This window comes from Pezoporus occidentalis, unplaced genomic scaffold, assembly GCF_034315485.1.
Source record: "Pezoporus occidentalis ecotype Australia unplaced genomic scaffold, CSIRO_AGI_Poc_V1 ctg11, whole genome shotgun sequence".
Classification (NCBI taxonomy): domain Eukaryota; kingdom Metazoa; phylum Chordata; class Aves; order Psittaciformes; family Psittacidae; genus Pezoporus; species Pezoporus occidentalis.
In genome coordinates, this window is record NW_026912886.1 from 3,585,748 (window position 1) to 3,607,025 (window position 21,278).

General features: G+C 41.4%; 1 protein-coding gene and 1 long non-coding RNA gene across 5 annotated transcripts in view; both read left to right on the forward strand.

Annotated features, from left to right (window-relative positions):
• Positions 1 to 3,302, forward strand: part of LOC134168090 (uncharacterized) — a 125,846-nt gene extending 122,544 nt beyond the window's left edge. For both annotated transcript variants that reach the window (XR_009966404.1, XR_009966398.1), the window contains one exon: positions 3,234 to 3,302. This is a non-coding gene — a long non-coding RNA (uncharacterized LOC134168090). The remainder of the gene's footprint in view (positions 1 to 3,233) is intronic.
• A 5,100-nt stretch (positions 3,303 to 8,402) lies between these two features.
• ALDH1A2 (aldehyde dehydrogenase 1 family member A2) overlaps positions 8,403 to 21,278 on the forward strand; it is a 55,998-nt gene continuing 43,122 nt past the window's right edge. The window contains exon 1 of one of the 3 annotated variants that reach the window (XM_062627452.1): positions 8,403 to 8,528. Coding sequence is in view for 1 of the 3 variants with exons in the window: in XM_062627443.1 (XP_062483427.1) it covers positions 10,893 to 11,009 (117 nt within the window). In the remaining 2 variants the exon portion in view is untranslated. Of the gene's footprint in view, positions 8,529 to 9,991; positions 10,043 to 10,419; positions 11,010 to 21,278 lie in introns of those variants that run through there. The other 2 variants (XM_062627460.1, XM_062627443.1) reach the window with 2 other exon arrangements.

Here is a 21,278-nt window from a genome sequence, read left to right on the forward strand (position 1 = left end):
GAATAAATTAGGAACATTTAATGAAATCTCCTTCGGTCCAGCGGCTCCCTATAATGCAGTATAGGCAAATGAGGCACTATATGTCTCCAATATGTTTAGCTTAAAAATGCATAGATGCTATAGTATGAAGCATGATAATATTATGTTCCATGATCTTAAGACGTGAAGTTGCTGAATATATCAAAGAATCAGACCTTCTAGAAAAAAAAAAAAATACTCTTAATCTCTCAAGTGTCTCGTATGGTTTATCAGATGTGATACTGACTTGACTAACATGCTGTCTGGGTGATTTACAAGTTGTTTTTGTCATTTGACTTGACACCAAAACCTTAGCCCAGTTTTGGTAGGTTATTTTGGCAGATGTAGATGCTCAGTGCCTTGGTTTCTATGTTTCCTAAACCTTTTTCTCTTTGGTGGTAAATGTGTTCAGGTCTGTCAGTACCGCTATCTGCTGTGAATAGGATGGAGCTTTACAGGACTGGGCAAATGGGTTCACTTCTGTTACCCCATCAGTGCTCTTCCTTGCCTCCAACTAGGACCTGATGTATGTTCCCTACATTTACCACCAGTTCCATTTTTTAACCATCCAGTTCACCCCAGCACCCAATTTTAATCCTTAATCACTCTTCTGTGTCCCTCTACTCACCTTTCTCTGCCTCCACGTTTAAGTACTGCCCTGCCTTTAGTGACTGAGAAAATGATGGCTTTGTGGCAAGCAAAGCTAATGAGTTATGAGATGACTCCATTTGTATGAGTGCTGCATGAGCCACGTGAGCACCTGTGCAGCAGCAGGGATGCTCTGGGGCAGGAGTGCTACAAGTCCTGCCTGTAGTGCAAGTCAGCACTTGCACAGACAGCTGAGAGCTGACTCTGGGAAGCCCCTGAAAATAGCCTGTGTTGTACAATGCTTTCAAAACCTTTACCCTACACCACTGCAAAACAAAGATATTATTCAGGATGTTAATTGTCACAGCATGCTAAAGTATATGTTTATTATGTCTGTGAGAGAAGTCTTTCAGAATTATGTATACAGTAGGGCTGAGGGAGGATGCTAGGGAGGCCATTCATTACAGCAGGAATGAGATAAACCACTTCCTCTCTTCCAGGAAAATGAGAAATAAATAAATATGCTTATAAAAGCAATTTTTAATTGTATGTCCATAGTAATTCTTTCTTTTTTGTGCAGATGTAGGTCTCCCTCACACAGCAGTATGCAGATACCTCTTAGTTTAGTTTCATAACAGGTGTGAAGGCATTAATGCTATTTTTCAACTAACAGTAGGGCAATAACATGTCAGAGACATAAAGCTTTACTCATTTGTCCAGATCATGTTAGCTTCCTTACAACAGTTGTCTTTAAAGGGTTGAGAATCGGCACAAATACACATATTTTACATTTGCTTCCTTCAAATTTTCTTCAATGCTTTATCAAATTCGTACGATTTAACTCCACTAATAAGAAGCATGATGCTAAGTTAGAACAAAGGTCCTTCTCATTTCCATAATCAGATTCAAACAGGGGCTGTATGAAAGTATAGGACATAGTACATAGGAGATGATTGCTCCCTTGGTAAATCCTTCCAGCTTTTGCCAATTGTCAATTTAAAGTCTCTGCTACACTTTGGACCCATTTTCAAATAGAATTTGAAATTTGAATGAAGTTTCTTCTTTCATTGTATTCAGAAAGAGGTTCTCAAGACATTTCCCAAATCTAACAAATGTGTACCTAGCATTACAAGAAAGACAAGTAAAATGTAAATATAAACACTGTGAAAGCTTTGTCCTTAATTACTAGCCCATATGATCCATGCTCTGTGTCACTGCCTTTTAGTCACATGCAATGGGCCACCTGGTTGAACAATGGAAAGAAAATACACTGTGATTACTGTTTTCTACTGATCTCCCTCACCTGGGCCCTGCTCCCAGAGCCATAAAGGTAAGGATAGTGTCAATGCCACCCATAAACATTGACAGCTATGTTTTCTGAGGGAAGAAAATGCAGATGTTCTTCAAAAATTGAAGTTCATGTAAGCAAGGAGCATAGGAATAGGATGAGGTCTGTCAAATGCAGAACCACAACAGAGCTGACCAAGAAGATTTTAAGATTTTGCCGGGAATGTGGAAGAAATAACATAAACTGTTTTCAGAATCTATCACTAGAGGAGTCCTGCAAGAAAGTAGGTAAAGCAGCAGGGCTGAAAATGTAGAGGAAGTGTTCAAGGTGCTTAACTCCACAGCTAAAAAGCTGGAAGAATTATTTGCCATGCTAAAGAACCAAACGTTAGGTGGACTGAGGGTGAGGAACTGTCCTCAAATGAATTGTCAATAAGAAAGACTTCAAGAGAAATTGGTAAGTTAAACAGTAACCAATTGCTGGAGCTGTGTAATGTTTCCACCAAGGATTCAAATGTTCAGCTACTGAAGTGCTAGTGCCAGTGGGTTGTTTTTTGCTGAACCTGATCCTAATGCCAGCAAAATAGAACATAGGAAATGTACCACTGATCCACTGGTGTTTCAAAAGAGCCCTCCAAGGGTGATCATGGACACTACAAAACGGTCGATGTGACTTCTATGCCAGGAAAATTAGAGGAACTAATGTCAAGAATAAAATCATTAAGACACACAGATAAAGCTCTGTAGAAACATCCAATGGATTCCGTTAAGGGAGGGTGTGCCTCACAAATCTATTGGCATCCTGTAAAGACATCAAAAAGCATGCTGCTGATATTGTTCATGCTTTACATGTGATCAGTGTAACCTTAGACTGCAAAACTAAGACCCTTGGGATCCTTACCCAAAAGCATTCTGGACTGAACTATTTCTTCTCTTGCCTGTATTCAAGCAGAGCAGGAATTCACACAGTGTATATAACCTAACCATTTTTATAGTAATCTTCACTCCTATAGAAATAGCCAAGTAGAGAATTATGCATATAGCTCCCACAGTTTAAATCCCATGGGTAGCAGTATATACTGTGCAGAATTTTTAATAGCACATTATTCAGAGTATCACATAAATTGTTATTACTGATGTAATAAAACCTAAACCAACACAGCTGGAGAGACCAAGGCTATAAATACACCATTTATTTTTTCGTATTGTGACAATATGGGCCAAGTTATTTTTAAGCTTAAATCTGATTTTAGTTGAATTGGGCAAAGTCTGAATGTGTACATCTACTATAATTGACATCCCTGGTCAAAAGCCTTTACCTAATTTATGTTTTCATACAGAAACTGCTGCATGGTCCTTAAAGGATGTTCTATGGCTTATGGACTGATGCTGCTGCTGGAGGACTCAAAAAGAAAAAACAGGTGAGGAAGTTCTGAACACATTGTAATTCAGTGTTCTAAGGTTTTTGAGTATGTTAACCCCCCTATTTCTTTAGTTCTTGTGTTTTCTGATCATCCCTCTGTCTCTGCTGTAGTCTGTGGTGAAAAACTGCTCATGGGGGCAAACATTTGCAACATGCAGCTCAGGTCTAGCTGAGCACACCTTGGAGGGCAGACGAGATGACCTCTTGAGAATTTCTTTGTTCTTTCTTCTCTGTGATTTCAGTGTCAGAATAAAACACTTCAGATCATGAATATGAGATCAAAACCACACAACATACGTATGTTCCAAGCTTTTTGCCAGTGATCTTTTAAGGCCCATTTGAGAGCTTCTTGAAGTCCACTGTTGCGGACGCTAATTTCAGGGAGAATTAAATTGGAGAATTAAAGCAGGACCCAAAACTTTTCTTTGTCGGTAATTGGCTGGGCACATTATTGGGCCTCAGTGCGTAACTGATGTTACTACATGTGTATTTATGTTGCCTATAGTTATATAACTGAGGATAGTAAATTGTTGGTATATAACATGGGCCCTGAGAGCTTCCAAGGCAGTTTAATCTCCGTGATAGCTGAGCTTGCACAGTGGGGCACAGGTAATATTCCACACCAAAATGCTGCAGGACAGGACTGTCAGTGCTGGCAAAACGTGAATGTGTTAGTGAAGTGCAGTACAGATGTTGCGGGCACCAAGTGTTATGTGCTGGGCTCTGCTTCCTTCTGAATGTGCTGGGTATGGCTCTAGTATAAACTTATCTGGTAGGTTACAGTATGGGCACGTCTGACTTTCTGAATGCATCTGGAAAAAGATCATTCCAGTACAGGAAGAATTCTCTTTTAAGGAATAGATCAGTTTTGGGCAGACAAATGCTTTGGTGCAGCCAGTTCCCTGTTTTTTTTTCTCTGAGTATTCCCTCTTCTCAAACAGTTAATGTAAGGGAGGATTATAGACAGCATGTTCTTTTTAAAATAACTCCTTCCTTTTCCAAATTCCTTACAAAAAGTTCTCAAAATAGAGATAAAAATTTTAAATTCAGCTTTGCTATTAAAAGCAAAAGGTATCTTGGTAAATATATCTTTGCAGAGTGGAGAAAACCTCAAAGTATATCCAACACGCTTTGCAGTGATTGAAGGCTTACTGTTTTCTTAACCCAAATGGGATAGATTATCAAAACCTTTCATCTTTCTACAGGGCACAGATTCCCTACAGCAATGAGACTTATGGCTACTTGCAGTGTTGTGAAGAGCAGGAGATCTGAACCTACCTAATTAATAAAAGAAATTTAACATGAACGCCAAAGATAATGACAGATTTGACTCCACTGATAGGTAAAGTATCAGTGTTTGGCAAACAAACAGATGTAGCTAAACAAGACAGCTGATTTGTGGTTCTGAAACTTGTTTGCCATCAGGAAAGTGACAGTTTCCTGTATCTTACCAACCCACCTCCCTGCAGCTGTCTCCCACTGACAGCCCCCTAAGGATGCCATCCAGTCACGTTTTGAGTCTCTGTTGAAGAAATACTTGCTGTAAGAGCTGTTGTTGCTGGTGCTCTGTCCCCTCTCTCCTACAAGAGTTTGTTTTGCCTCCGTGCTCCCCTCATCCCTTGTCCTTTAGTAGGTGAGTTGCCAGTCTGCATGGTTTTCGTTCTTTTAATTCCATTCAATTTAATTTCATTTAATTTAAACATTTGAATGTTTAAATTCTCGATCTTTCCAGAAACATAAGCTTTGCTTCCTCTTACATACTAAATACTAACTATATAGATACTAAACTTATCTCAGGCTCATGTATAAGGCTATTGGATTGCCAGGTCCAGTTCTTTAGAACTCACCAGTTAAGATTTTTTTAATAAAAAACCCTGTTCTGGGTTCCACAGCTGACCCTTTATAGGGTGTACTTAGGAGCAGACCCAGGCAGCAGTCTTCTGTTACTTCTGTGTGGTATCTATATTCATGAAGGTAATGAAGCTATTAATTGAATATGTAAGTTCAGGTAATTAAATATAAGACTTATTTCTTTAGTTTAAAGGGTAACAATAAAAAATTTAAACTTGCAAACTAAATCACACATTTAGCGATGATAAATGTGATCTAGAAAGTGCAATATTCCAATATGAATTAGTTAATTGCATCCATTCATTAGGTGATATACATTAGCAGAAGGTCAATCCATTTGAAGCTTGATGTGTTTTACAAATAATAAATTCAAACAGGTAAATTGCAGAGAAATTCAAAATTAAAAGTTTTTTTTATACATTTAAATTCAGAATAGAATCCCCACAACCAAGAGCATATTGCCTGTAACTCCTCAGTTAAGGGCACACGTTCTTTACCAGCCGTCTCCCAAGGCAGTGCCACTCACCACCATGCATACTCTGCAGGAGAAGACAGGTGCTGTTTTGCAGAGGCTGGGTTAAACCACCCCACTCACAGCTGTGTGTCACTGTGTGCAGCGTGGAGACCAGCTGAGGAGCAGCGTTGAGCTGGATGGTCTCAGGAAGCCTCAGACTAAAGGAGTGGTACCTCTGGCTCACTCCGTACATGGCAGAACCAGCCTTCTGCACAACAGCCTAGTAGTGACATGGTGCATTTCAACTGGATACTTAACCTGTAATACTAACTTTTTAAACCAACCCAAGTATAAAGTGAGCCAAACACTGACAGTCTTTCCAACTGTATTCACTTGATCACTGTCACTGGAGTATTTGTGGCTTCCTTAAATCCTTAAATTTGAGTTTTAATTTAGGACTGACTTAACCATAGCAGCAATCAACACTTCTACTGGGTATAAAATGGCCAATATCACAGGTAAAAAAACTTATCCATTTGACTCATTTTTAGGAAAAATTATGTTAAATGAAGTTTTCTTCTTTAGCCATTCCTGGATGTTCAGTAATAAAAATGGGGTTTCTTGTTATCAGCATTTATTAAAATTTTATGTTAAAGGTAATGTAGAAATAAGGAAAATAAAAGTAGATTTTCTTTTGTTCCTTTAGAACTTAAAATATGTCCAGACTTAATCATTAATAAGATTTAGAATAGTGAGACAATCAATTCACTGTGATATCTGAAAAATGTCTGAAATAACATTTTATAGGATAATCACAGTATTGGGGGGTTGCTTTACATACAATATTGCTTATGTGTAGAACAGTATTTTTACATTATATATATAAAGCATCTGTCTGGAGTAAGGACTGATACCATCCTGCACACAATTCAAGGGCCATAATTCTTAAGAGATCTCAAAGAGTGAGCCTCTTTCAAATGACCAGGCTTAGAGACATTTAGAGAATTGATTCAATTAACCTAGAGGGAAAAAGTGCTATAATGTATGATTTATGTTTGCAGATAAATTAAAATACAAGTATCTCTTGAAGAGCATTTGCTGCCATCATGGTCAGTAATGAAAATAGCAGGCAATTAAAATTGGACACCTGAGGCTGAAGCTTTTACTGTCCATATCAGAAAATGAAGTTGAGATTTTTTAAGTGGAAATCTGAGCTGAAAAATAACTTGGAGGAAGTTTCTTTTCAGTCCCTATTTTTCTTCCAAAAGTGGTTTCTAAAGCACATAAGAAATAGGAACAGGCATTTACTGAGGCAGGAGGCAAAGGGTACAGAAGAGCAAGCTCTCTCAATCAACACTGAATTTGTATGAGGACCTAGGGATATCCTTGCTAAATGGCAGTGGGCTAGCTGAGAGAAATATATATAAAAGAAATTATGGGTCAGATTGAAATAATTTTAGAGCAGGTTTTGAAGCTGATCTTGAAATGAATCACTGGAAGTGTCTGACAGAATTATGTGATTCACTTCACGTGGGTGACAAAGTGCTTGGAGTCAGGAGCTCACTACAGAGCATAAGAAATGATCACAGATTTGAAGTAGCAAGAATGAAGAGCTCTGTCCATTTCCATGGTGTATCAGAATACACTTTGGCACAGCTTCTCTGCCCAGAAGAGCTATGTGAGATACAAATAGTTTCACCCAATTCTCTAGTGTTACAACTTCCTTTAGGCAATGGGGACACAGTAGTATAGAGCAGAAAAATACCAGTACTCTTAGCAGGAATGCCTTGATTACATCTGCATTGTCTTTGAAATCACAGCTGTGTCTTTTGCACCCTCTCTAGCTACCAAAGGTCCTGTTTCCATCAGACGTTGTTTGTATAATCAATGTCTAGGTCCTTGTCTATAAATAATAATGGTTTCTGAGGGTGAGTTGAGAAACTGAGACCTGTGAGTGAAACAAAGATGTTTCTTCAAATTATGCGTTCACATTGATCTAAGAATAAAACTCTTTCAGAATGATTGTGATCTTGGCTTATATACTAGCCTAAATTCTAATACTAAAGTAAGAAACAATTGCTTGGTTGTTCTTTATTTTTTTTGACAGCTATTTCCTCACAAAGTATGAAGGCAGCAGTATCTTTGCCATTACAGTCTGGAACTGAACATATTTGTTTCCTGATTCGCTAAGTAGGAGTTTAATTAAACCCATTCAATCGAGTGAAAATAAAGCCAGTTTGACTCAATTGCCAGTCGATACAGTATTAACAATTCACAAAAAAAAAACAGCAAATCAACAAAACAGAACAAAACAACCCCAAAACCAACCAGGAGCTACAGGAGTGCAATAAGAATAAGTGGTTTCTCTGTTGTACATCGGAGTTTAGGGACCGCAGAACTCGGGCTGAACCTGGGGTGTTGTTCCTGTTCTTTCTTTTCTTGGCAATTGTTGGACTCACTTTTTTAATTTCACAAATCAATTAGTTTGCTTCTGTATTCATTGTTATTGCTGAGTTATTGTCCTAATGTCCAAGGGCGGCCATCCCTCCCACAAAGAAATTGCACTAAATATCATTCACTTGCAGGATTTGAAGCCATGACTCAATTTGCCATCATAAAGTAGGCAGAGTAGTGCTGTATCACTGAAGCAGCTCAGCAAACTGGACCCACCAGTGTGACCAGCATAGTGTTACAGACCTTGCTCTTAAGTCTGTTCAGTTAAGTTACTGTTGTACTTAATGAGAACTCACTTGTAGTCTTTGTGCTAAGGCCTCCATCATTGTCTTCCAGGATGGTGGAAGAGGAACTGTGGTTGGCCACTTGATGTCAGGAAGACACAACAGCATGGCTGGCATGTTCTCCTGGGGAGCCCCCTGAGGCTGGCTGTAGACCAGAAGCCTGCAAACAGTAAGTGCAGTGCTGTTCTCCACTGGGGAAGGCCAGTGAGGTGTAGGTAGTGAATAGCCCAACCATAGTCTGCTTTGAGTGCTTTTGCAAACTGAATTGCTTTTAGATGTAAGAGGAGTGTGGTTTGTACGGCAAGTAGTTGATGGAGGTTGGACTAAGCAGCTCCAGATTATGTGGGTTTGAACTGCATCTCCACATGCACTGGAATCCCTTCTCACCAAAATCTCCTGAACCTCACTGACTTGATTCAGTAATGAAGCTGTTGCAGGGTTTCCTCATTCCTGAATCTGGTTGAAACACAGTCATTTTTTAAAGAAGCACATCCTCAGGCTGATTTATTTTACAAGAGCTTTCAGAAGGTGTCACCCTCGTGATGAAGTGCTGGGTCTGTGTTGCCAGGGTGCCATTAAAAATTGAATTTCTGCCGTTTAAAAGTCTCACTCATCCCCAGTGTCACAGTTCGACAGCTCTGCTGTCAATGTCTGTAATGTCGCATTACACACAGGACTGTGGATCCATTTCCTGTCGGGGAAAAAGGAAAAAAAAAAAGATGAAAAATGAGAGAGCAAAACCTGCAGCCTCCTTCATTACTGTGCTGGAGGTACACAGAGGCGTTTAACCCTCAAACAAAAATGGCACTCTGTATCTTGTGAGGTCTTTCTGGGCACAAGCAAGCTTTGTCCCATGCTCCAGTTCAAACACTCAGAGAACAGTGGGACAGACTTTTCAGTTGTCCACGAGCTTGTAAAACACAGAACAAGGAATATCTATGGAATCAGCAAACTGATACTTAACATAATCAAAATATGGCCCTTTCCCGTTGCTTACTCTTGGCTGGGTCAAAAGAAAGTCACCTGGTGTATTTGTTGTTGCTCTGTTTTGCCAGCTTTAGACGGCCGTAACTTTGGTGTCTTTTCCCTGTTGATCTGTCTGCGATGATGGTTGGCAGTGTTTGCCTCCGTAAGCAGAACCTTACTGATTTCGCCTAAAGTAACAGAAGTGGTCTGGGCTCTGTGATTTCTGTCGGGAAGTTTTGACCAGGGGGAGCGCAGGGCTTTGTCCATGAATTCCTGATGTCCCTCAGCCCAGCCAGGGAGCGAGCTCCAGCCACGAGACAGTGAGTGGTGGCTCCAGCTTGTGTTTGGCTGCTGACCCGCAGTAACCCACTGCAGGACGGTGCCCAGCCTCTTGCATCAGTTGGCCTCCTCCTACCAGGGCCCCCTAGAAATAATGGCTGGGAAGGGGTGGCTGCTGCTTGAGCAACTGATTCTGCCCTTCGGACCTCTTCCTTTGGCAAAGCGCTTCCCAGAGGGCAGAACGCCTGAGCCGGGCCGCGGGCCCTGCCCCTGCTCCCCCCTCCTGGTCGCGTCCTTCCCCGAAGGGAGCCTGGAAGCAGAGGTGTCCCCGCCGCAGGAGTCCCGCGCTCCGGGCTGCCCGGCTCGGGAGCGCGCTCTGCGTGGTGGCGCGGCCGGCAGGGGGCAGCAGGCGGACGGGGATGGCGCCGCCGCGGGCAGGTAGGGCTGGCGCGGGGGGGGGCGCTGCCGTGGCTGCGAGCGGGACCGCGCGGGCGCTGCGGTATCAGCTGCGGCCGAAGGAGAAGCGGCGCGGCCGGGGAGCAGTGGGCGCGGCTGGAGGGGACGGGAGGGCAGCGCCGGCGCCAGGTGCTGGCCGGGGAGCGGGGTCGGGCGCGCTGTCCGCAGGCGGAGGCTTCGCCCCGCCGGACCCGTGCCCTCGCCGCTTCTCGGGCTGGGACCTGTGAGGGGCCACCCACCCGGCCCGGCCCCGCCGACTGTGCAGCGGCTCCGCGCCCGGGGCCGCGCTGGGAGGCAGTGTCGCTGCCGGGTCTCCCCCCCCCCCGCCCCGGGCCCCGTTAGTGCTTCCCGAGTGTTGTCCAGACTCCCCCGCGGCGAGGGCTCCTCACGGGATGCCCCGGTCGGGGCGGCGCGGGGCCGGCTCTGGCCTCCCCCGGACGCGGCGCCTCCCCGCCGGCACGCAGCAGATGGGGGGAGGACACCGAGGCTTTGGCGGCCCCCGCTCCCCGCCCGCGCTGACCGGGCTCCCCAGGCCCGCTCCCCGAGCGCGTCTCCCCGCGCGCGGCGGGGGAATCCCCACGCGGGGGCTGCGGGGCGCCGCGGCTGCGCCGCTCTACGCTAGGTAGGACGGACCTGCCCCCCTGCCTCTGCCCTCATGTCCAATAAGAAGAGACCCGGCTTGACACCTGCCTATATACAGGGGAGGAGAGCAGCATCTTCAGCGCCGGTCTTTGGAGGGGGGGGTGGGGGCACCAACCCAAAACACATCAGATCAGAGCGGGGGGCTCGGTGATACTATATAACACCCCCCCCCCCCCCCCTCCCCGAGACTATGACTTCCAGTAAAATTGAGATGCCAGGGGAGGTGAAGGCAGATCCTGCAGCTCTGATGGCATCTCTGCATCTGCTGCCTTCTCCCACTCTCAACCTTGAAATCAAATACACCAAGGTAAGTTGTGTTCGTTTGTTCTGGCAGGGAAGTTCATGGCTTTCCCTCCAAAGGAGGGATTTTACTTAAAATCAGTTTTATTCTGCCCTACCCAACTTGAGTGTACAGATGAAAAACTGCTAAAAGGCTGCCTTGCATCTGTAATAAAGGAAACGGGTTCTTAGCCCTGTAATATCTGAAAAACCACAGGATAATAGAAGAGCAAATTAGATCTGCTGGGACTGGCTTTGCCACTTCTCTTTAAATGCAGTATTTTCTACAGAGCTGTTGGGGTTTCTTTTCAGTGCAAAATCGGTATTTCTCAAGTACATTTCAGTGGCATTTGATGTACTTCAGAGGAAGTTACTGTGCGTACCTGTATGTCTCAATCAGAAAATAAAAACGTTTTCTTTCTTGAATTACCGTGTGTGCCCAAGGGACTCCTTTTCAGTTCCTGGAGGACTTCTAATACTACCAGGTTGTTACAGCACTGGAACAGATCTCTGCTAACTTCTGTGATGCTTGAGTACACCCTTGAACAATATTGCAAGAGGGCATATTTTTCCTACTAACGTTTAAGACTGATTTTCGTAAAGAGAAGGTTAAGAACAAACCCATTGGGTCAATGTAAAAAAATCTGCTGGTTTTCTATGGTGTGTTGTGGGACTGAATTGTGGTTGTTAATTAAAATGGACTTTAAGAGCAGTCATTGGTTTTAAATGCAATCTGAATTTTTAAATTTGTTTCTATATTTTGGATCCTTGCATCTTTAGCATCTGTAGTTAAAGCCTGTTTTCGTTTCTGTTGGAGAAGTTTCAGATATATTGTATAAACAGATTACAATGTGTCAGACAGACTTTGTTTCTAATTACTGAGTAACTTAATAGGAAAATAAGCACATCAGCACTGGAAAAAGGTGATAACATTTTTATCTACTGGAAATACAACTTCAGAAGCTTTAAAGCTGATAGCAAACTCATTTTGGCTGATGTAGTGTATTTCTTTCCTCTGTATCATCACTTTAAAAGCTTTTCATCTTTTCTCTTTTTTTTCAAGCGGGTGCCAAAACCAATTTGTCCTCTAATTTGTTACAGCAATTCCATGTTCTAGAAGAATGTTCCGAGGAAAGTGAACTCTTTTAGGTTTCATTATGTTTCAGTGCAAACTGCAATATGCAAATTAAAACACGCATAATGTTTCTTGAATATAATTTCTTTGAAAATGGTTTAAATCTTGAATGGAGTTACTTGATGTTGTGTGGTGTTACACTTTGGAAGGAGTCATACTGTGCAAACAGTGTTTGGCATGAATTTTGCTCCTTGCTGGTTTCAGTGTGAGTTGTGCTTCAGGAGCATTTGGTGGATACTCAAGAGTAGTATCACAGTCAGTTTGTACAGTAACTGTGCTTGTGTTTCTCTGTTCAAATAATAGAATTGGTTCGAAAAATCTTGGGAAAAGATAACTTATCAGCAGTCACATCTTCTGATCAGTGAGAACTTAAACTGCATAATTCAGAATATATAGTGCCATCATCTCCAAAATATGCAAGATGTTACACATTTTATACTAATGAAACAAGGAAAAGAAAGTTATTTTATTTCAGTATTAAGCCAAAAACAACAGCAGCAAGATTCCTCTGAGCTTGGTTTTGAGATATCTAAAAAATAACTCCTGGTTGCTTTTGACAGAAATTTGGTTTAAGACAGGTATCAAATATTTCACTTTGCCGAATCCTCTGTCTCTGTTTTCCTGTCTCTCTCTTCCCTCCTTTTTCTCTGCAGGAAATACAAGTGATTTATAGATAATTGGAGTCTTCAGCTTGGAGTCTTGTCTTGGGCAGGACTTTTATCCAGGATCCACTTTCCCACCTATTACAAAGAAAAACAATCAAAAATGAAATAATGGATTGTAACTCGATTCTTTCTTTGGGGGGAGTGGTCGCTTCATGTCTTAAATGACAAACAACTTCCATAAACAATAAATAACATTAGACTAAAGCACTTCAGCAAAAAAAAAACCCTCCAACAACCCCAAACCTTGTAAAATCAGACATCTGTAACCATTCCTAGAGCCTCTCTCCTGCTTGTTAGCTGAGAATTTTAAATACACAACCAGGACTCAGAACGCTCAAACTCTTGACTACAGCTGTCTCTGAACATAAAACCTTCACCATTTGGGAGTTAATTCTTTATGAAAAATAGAGGTACCTGTGAACACTTGAACTGAGTGAAGTAATTTTAAGATATGTTTTTCCAATTAAATTCCATTTATGGAATTCTGAAATTGGGAAATAGTTTTGTTAGGATAGAGAATGTTAAAATTCCATGAAATGAGATTTGTTAAAGATTTGTCCTATGTGAAACAGAAATGGAGAAAAAGTAACTGTATTATTCATTAATCTTGAAAATACTGCGTTTTCTATGGGATCGCTGTGAGAGCATCTTCCAAGAACACAGATAAAACAACCACCACCCGTGTAATTTTCATTTGTTCGATTATTTGGCACAGTTACTGAAACTTGTGAAACATTCCTCTGGTGGGTTTCCTGACTTGAGCAGAAAATCGTGTGTGTTCAGCCCTTCTGATCTGTGCACCTGACGGAGCCACAGAGGTGATGGAGTTTTTCAGAAACAATACATTTGGTGATAAAAATTGTTTCTATGCAAGATGTGCAGCAGTATCTATTGTGACCTCAATACTGGCAATCAGCCTATGCTGCTTTAAAAAAACAATCATTCAAAATGTTTTTCCCAGCTTTTTAATACCTTGGCATAGTCTCTGTGAAAAATAAAGTGTGTGAGATGTGCGTGATAAGAATTGGTGGACAGGATGTGAACCAGACATGAAGACGAGTGTTCAAGCACACAGGGTTAAGGTTTTTTTGTGAGGCTGGCAAGTACTAAAACTGCTACATGCAAGATTGCCTCTTTTTTCATTGGAATAACTCTTTAACTCTCTACTTCTTAACATTAACTTTTGGGGAGGGGTTGCATCTACAGAACGAGGCATCTTCCAGTATTGCACGGAATTGGGTTATTCTACAGCCTTGTGGCACAGCAAGCCCTCCTTCAGGCTTGTCAGGACTGTGTTGGCAGTGCTGTGCTTTATGTGTTAGCAAGCATGCAGGTGGGAAGGGGATCCAGCTCTCTGGCAACAAGTCCGACTTCTACAAGTGTCATCTTGATGCCGGGAACTCTCAGAATGGGCTGCTCCAGGTCTATCAGATGGGTGAGATAAGCTGTAGCATGATACCCAGTAAGGATACGTTGTTAGCATGTTTTGTACAGGAAAGGCTCCTGAGCTGGTGGCTCTGTGAACCTGATAGATTCTGTTGGTGATCGGAGGATTCTCAGTTTAGTATTATATTGATGCCTTCCTCCTTGATGCTCTTACAAAAACTCCATTCTCCCTTCTGAGACCTGATGGTCTCCCAGGTGTATGACAGTAGATGTGGAATCAGCCTTTGCAGTGTTTTCCTCCTGCTATCTCTGTTTGAGGGGCTACAGGTGTTTCCACAGAATGTAGCTGTCCTTCCTTTGTTATGGCATAATCAAATCTGCATTACAAAGTATTTTCATAGTGGTTTTAGTAAGTCACATTGACTTCAAAAGACAGCTTGGTTTAAAACGAGGACCCTAGGGCTCTGTCCTGTGCTAGCTGTGCCTCTAAATCATGTAACTGAATGAACAGACATCTTCAGTTTGCATCATGCTGGGGACACTAATCCAGCTGGATGTTTTGTTTCTTGCATGCCAACTGATTTAAGTCTGAGAATGAATTGAAGAATTGCAGTCTTGAGAGCTTTTTATGAAGAGGTGCTCTAAAAGGGTGAAGTTACAGCGCTGTGGCAGTGAAATGTACAGGAGCGTTTCTGTCAGGAGAGCCTGTGAATTGACTGACAACTGGGGGGTTGTCCTGTATAAACGTGTTTGCCTCTACTCAGACTTCATAAAATCAAGTCAGTCTAAAACCAGATCAAGTCTAAACTCAGACCAGGTAAACTACCCAGCACTGCAACAGAAAACTGTATACAGCAATGCGTACAAAGCGTAGGCAAACTCTTCTGGGTAGACAAGAACTAACAACTACATTTCAAGTTCTCATATGGTAAGTTTTTGGGCTTAAAGTGTTTTGTTACTAAGTAAGTTTCTGTATTTTCATTCCCATTGTGCTTTCTTGGCATTAATGCTGCGGAATGCTATTACAAAGTCTTTTTACTAAAATTTCCAGTACGTATTTTCCAGATAAAATTCTAGACTGACATTAACATAGGAGGCAGGAAGTCTATTTTATTTAGAATAACATAGAGAATCCATGTGAGTTTTTGACAAGCTTTGGCAAAACTCAGGTAAGTGATGAATACATGCTATTTCCCATCTCTTTCCCTGAGTGAGCTCACTACTTTAATGCCTTCTGAAGTTAGATTCAGTGGCTGATAGCTGAAGAACTCAGTGAACCTTTTGGGTCAGCTCAGTGAGCGCTGTCCAATTGCAGAAGATGGGCACAGAAAAATCAGAGATGTTTGCATGAAGAACAGACAAAGAGAACAGCTACTTTTCCCCTTTATGGAACACTGCAGCATCTGGTGTAGACACTGGGTATGTCCCTCTGTATCACCACGTGTGACATTTTAGGGTATATACTGTATTTAGATTTATTGCTGTTTAAATCTACAGTTGAATTCTCTTCTAGTGTATTCATACTTTGTGGATAGTATTACAATCCATTATCCCATGTAGCAATTGCAAACTATTTACGCACTTCTTTCCAGTAACAGCCTGGATATAGGATCCTTTCCCCCCAGACCTTTAAGGTCTTCAACAGAACCCCAATGTAACCAGCTTTTGCATAAGGGATCAAGAAACAATTGTAATCTTATGTGTATTAAGTCCCCTGTCTTTGCTTACTCTTCTGCTTCTAACTGTGTTAATTCAAAAGCATTAAAAATACTGAATCTACCAGGCTGAAACTGGCAAGAGCTAGGTATCTACTGCAGATAACTGCTGCATTACTGAGTAGGTAACAATTGGAGCAGTAACCTCTCACAGTGCTGAATTTTTAGGGAAAGACTAAATTTTTAGGGAAAATGCAATCTGGTTTAATGCGTCAGGCTGTATGGTACTATACTGATGGGTAGGGGGAAATTTTCCTCTCCTTGTCCGGTTTGTAAGGTCAGGTAATACACTGAAAGACAAGAGTTGCACAGTTAGTGTTTTGCTCATCTTTGCAAACATGTGTATGATTTCAAGTATTCAGATACAGAAGATGCATATAATTACTTGCACACCAGAAGCAGAAGGTCAGTAATAATCAGAGCACTTGCATGAATTGAAGAGCAGCCAAATTCGTACTGCTGCTCTGAAGCAAAGAGAGCAGAAATGTGACTATGGATCCCTACTTTCTGATGATGGATAGGTCCCAGTTTTGGATGCTCTCTGTATTTGGCTGTCCCTGGAAAGAGTCTCATATTCCCTCCTGTTGGGTAATTCACTTGGAAGTATTTATGATGCCTGAGAGACATCAACTTGATAGCCCAGTGGGCAGGACACTCATGAGGAGAAGTACAATTCACATCTTAGCTCTGGAATACTCATGATGTTGGACAGAGCAAGGATTTGTTCCAAGATCTATGGCTATCTAAGCATTGACCCTGACTATCGAGCTGTGATAACGTCTTGAACACACACTTCCATTTTGACAAAAAAATTCCCTTCTTTAAATCTCTATTCCATTCTGTCCTTCAGAAACCTCTCCCATGGAAGTTCACCAATCCTGGTACATTTCTATATCAAACCTCTCTCTTGATGTGTCCACATTTTCTGATAAATCCCAACAGCCCATAATTCTTGATGATCTCTGCTCAGATTGTTCATCTCCCTGTCCATGCAAGATTATTCCCAACAGACCTTAATGGGCTCTGCCAGTGTGAAGTTGTTCACTGCCATCAACGGCTTTGGTTTTGGGAGCACCACACAATGGAACCACTGTATCCATTTCTCTTCCCTTCTTTACAATGCTCATTAACAGTTGCCTTCAGTAAGGTGTCCATAGACACTGCATGTCACCAGGGACATAGAAGGATCTAAAAGTAATTTGAACCCTTCCTTCCAACAGGTTTTGCTTTGCATTTACTATCTTTGGCAAATTTCATCTACCCTTGAGTTGGTCAAATGCTTTTTAAGCTCAGTCCTGGTGCTATTGAGTACTCAGATCAGTCTGAATATTTTTATCTGCAAACTATGTACCTTATATTAATGATCTGCAAAAGCAGGTGAACCAAGATATTGATTGCTAGGCACAGTAATGAAGGGGCACCTTGCTATTAACCTCTTTCCAGGGAGAATTATCCATTTATTTCCAGTCTTTTTATCTTATCTCTTAACCACTTTTTAATCCATGGCAGGACTTTATCTTTCACCATATGGTTACTAACTTTCCTTAATAGCCTCTTGCTAAGGACTTTATCATCAAAAGCCTTTTTAAAGTCTAAATAAATTATATCCACTGATTCATCTCGGCTCCTCATTTGACTATCTTCCAAGGAATCTCACAGGTTTACAGAGATAATTGACAAAAGATGAGATCAGTGGTCCGGATCGTAAATTCTTAGATTCTGCATAAAGTCACATTCTTCTTTTCCAGTTTTGCAGCTAAGCCTGAGCTGTAACTTTGTGCTATTTGTTTTCTGGAAATTGTTTCATTTTCTTCACTTCTAAAAAACCACAACTTTTTAACTGTTTGTTTGGGGTTGGGTTTTGTCAGTTTGCTGGTTTTCTTAAGATCAGAGCTCACTCTGTGAAACAAGAAACCAAAACATCAGTTCAGCTGAAAAAGATGTCAGATGAAAGATGCACTTATGCAGAGGCAACATTATAAGGCAGTTATGAGCACAGGCTGTGTAAAGGTTTAAGGGATCTTTGAAAAGTTGCAGTTCTGTGCAGTCCTCTACTGAGGAATCCTCAGACAAGCACTGGTGTCTGTACTCAAGCACAAACAAGCGCATAAATAGCTATGTGAAGACTTACTGTGTGAATACTTATTACTAACCATTACATGGAGAAAGGTGAAATCTAAAATGTGATTGTCATCTAAGGGTCTAATGTTCATTACTTTTGTGCTTACTCAGATGAATAAGAGGTATTCCCATCAGTCTGCGAACACCTTGTTGGTTTTCCCCAAAACACAAGTTCCATACTTCAGAACTTGTCTAAAAACATACTTGTACTGACCAGCATCTCCTGTTACTTTTAGTGGCAGTCTACCTTTGTGACATGAATGCCACACATCAATTTTAAGTTATGCAGTATAACTAAGCTTTAGGAGCACTTCATTACTAAAAGTATGATCTGTGAAGCCACATCAAAGAGTTACTGTGATAGCATTGCTCCAACTGACAAAAGGAAAAAAGGGCTTCATACTTGCTCACTTGAAGTCAGTTCCTTCTCCAGCAACCCTCATGAACTAGATTTTTACCTCATGGCTTGAAACATAATACATTCCAGCTTTGCTGGACTGAAGTGGGAAAATACATGCACATCAAATTCTGTGACCCAAATGAGAATGTTTAAGGTCAGCTCAATCTCAGCTGAGCTCAGCTGGAGATTAAAACACAAGCACCGCACTGGCCACTAAAGTATATAGACCTTAATCTTTGAGGGATTCATAGGTAATGAAGGTGTTGAACTCGGAATCTAAAGGGATACCAGTGGGACAGCTGTGGAGAGGCCTACAGCAGGTGTTGTGGTTATAGAAAGGATATACTTTGCTAATTTCCATGTGGATTTCCAGTATGCCCCAGTATCAAAGAAGTGAGTTACAAAAATCCATTTGGAAAGCCATAGAAGAACAGGCTGCAGCCTAGTTGCTGATCTCAGATGAGCAGAGGATGCCAGGGAGGCACTGTCCTCTGGTTATCTAGCAGTGATTACACAAAATCCCTTAGTTCTGACCCAGAAACTGTCAGAAAGTGCTTTTCCCTGCAGAAATTCCAAACACATGTGTTTGTTTGCACACGTAAAGGCTTCCTTCTAAAGTGAGACTAATTTATTTACAAAGCAGAACTATTTACTATTTCAGGTATGTACAGGTATTATTTAACTGGCATGTAAAAGGTGATTTTACCCTCTTGTGACTAGGTCAGCATGACTTAAATTTGGCCTCCTAGATCTGGTCAGAACCTCAGCTCTACATTTCATCCGAAATAGATCTCACCAACTGGAAGTTCCTTCCAGGTCTGTGCTATGGCATGCTTCAGTGGGAAAACCACCCCTTAATACTTCATCATCATCACCCACCACCCTGGTATACCCTTAGTGGCTTTTGAGCAATTCCTGATGCCTCAGCTTTTGAAAAGTGCAAGAACTGAGATGCATTAGCATTTGGGATTTCTTTCAGGAATGTTATTTCAGCTCTTTGCAGCACAGCTGGGACTGGAGCACCCTTGTCTTGGACATGGCCTTTAAATGATCTTCAGTGTACTGCTGGTGTTAGGTTTCTGGTAAAGATGATTCCCTAGAATAAATATTTTACCTGTCATCTTCTAGTGTTTGCACCAGTGGCTCTGCTTTTCTTCCCTTGGCCCTACAACACATACTAGATTTTGGCCAGAAATTTAATCTACTTTGGTACAGCCAAATTAAGATCCCCTCAAATGAGCTGCCACCTCTAGAAACACCTTCAGTCTTCCTTCTATACCTTTCATAGCCAGGTTGGTTTTGGAATCCACTGACTCTCCCTCAGCTTATATATACTTATTTATTTAACTTAGGCTTCTCTGGGCTGTTTTAATTGTGTTACCTTCTTGGTATTTTTCTTCAGAATACTTAGTAGCAATTTTTGATTTTTATTTTGTGTTTCTCTGCCTGTTAAAGTTAGCACTTTGGTCCTTTTTTTGCCTGTATTTCCTCTTTTATCTTCCTGCTTAGCCACCCCATTTATTTTCTTGATTGTGCTTCCCGTTTTTAGCCTTGGGAATGCAAATCTTCTTTGACTCTTTCACATTCTTGAGCCTCCATGCTGATTCTGTGGATTTTAATTTCCTAGCTTCAAGCAGGGAGTTTCTAAGTTACTTCCTCTCTTAAAAAAATCTGCTTCTTGAAGTTTAGTATCCCAGAGAGTTGGGCTTCTTCATATGTTTCTCTCCTGCAATGAAGCTGAATTTATTTATATGGTAACCACTTCTCAGGGGTTCAGAGACAATTTTTAGTCCTTGACAGGACTGCGTCAAACATTCATTAGGTTGGAATACAGAAAACTCTGTGTTCCTTGGACACTATCTCAGTGCAGCTCTCACTGGACTATTACGCAGTTACTTCTGCACCAGTCTTATTACCTTCATGTTCTTTTTCCACTTTAGTACCACTTCAGTGTCATTTCAGCTGCTCTTATCCAGAAGTCAGTACTTCACTCCTGCTGTTATGCTTCATGAACTGGACTGCCTCTATATCTGTGGGTCTGCATGATCTGTTTTGTTTCTCTTCCAGGAAATAACCACGCAATTCCTTGCACACAGAGCTATTTGCCCCTCTCTGTGGCCTGACTTTTCCTCCCTACGTAGCTTGCACCTAGAAATCATGGTATGCCTCTGATAATTCTCATACCCTTATGTTCAAAAAATGCTGTTTTTTTCCTGTAATACAACCCAGCTCACCCATACTTAGATTTCTGATGCTGGTTTACAGGCACTTGTCCTTTTATTTCGTAGCTCATGAAAATTGTGATCTAGTTAGTTGAAGAACACTGTAATCTTTTCAGCTCAGCCAGTAAAACACTTCCCATGACATTGAACCTCACTCTTATTTACCACTCTGTGAGTGTAAAAAGTCCTTAAAATAGAAATTAAGTTTTAAACTGCCTTTAATACTTCTTTACACTCTCAAATTGATTTGAGAAGGCATTTATGTAATTGCCAGTTGGATATACAGATCTATTTATTTTTCCTTTTATGGAGCCACTTCATTTTGGTTTTGGAAACATATTTAGAGTTTATTTTAAATATTCTTTGCATCACACATAAAAGCAGTGTCCTGATTCCACTGGGTGTTTTCAAAACTTACCAGTGTACCATAACAGACACATTTTACACTTGCTTAAGTGGGTTTTTTCAGCTGTAACAGAAATAGTTGAAGTTTATTCTCAAGTAGTTAGAAATTGCCAAGAAATGATCACCTGCCTTTCCAAATCAAGGGCTGTTTTCTTTTTTTATTGTCTCATTTCTTCAGTTGGGATGTTTGGTGGCAGCAGTCCTGTACTGGAATGGCCTGCACCAACTTTGGGAAACATGCATGTGTG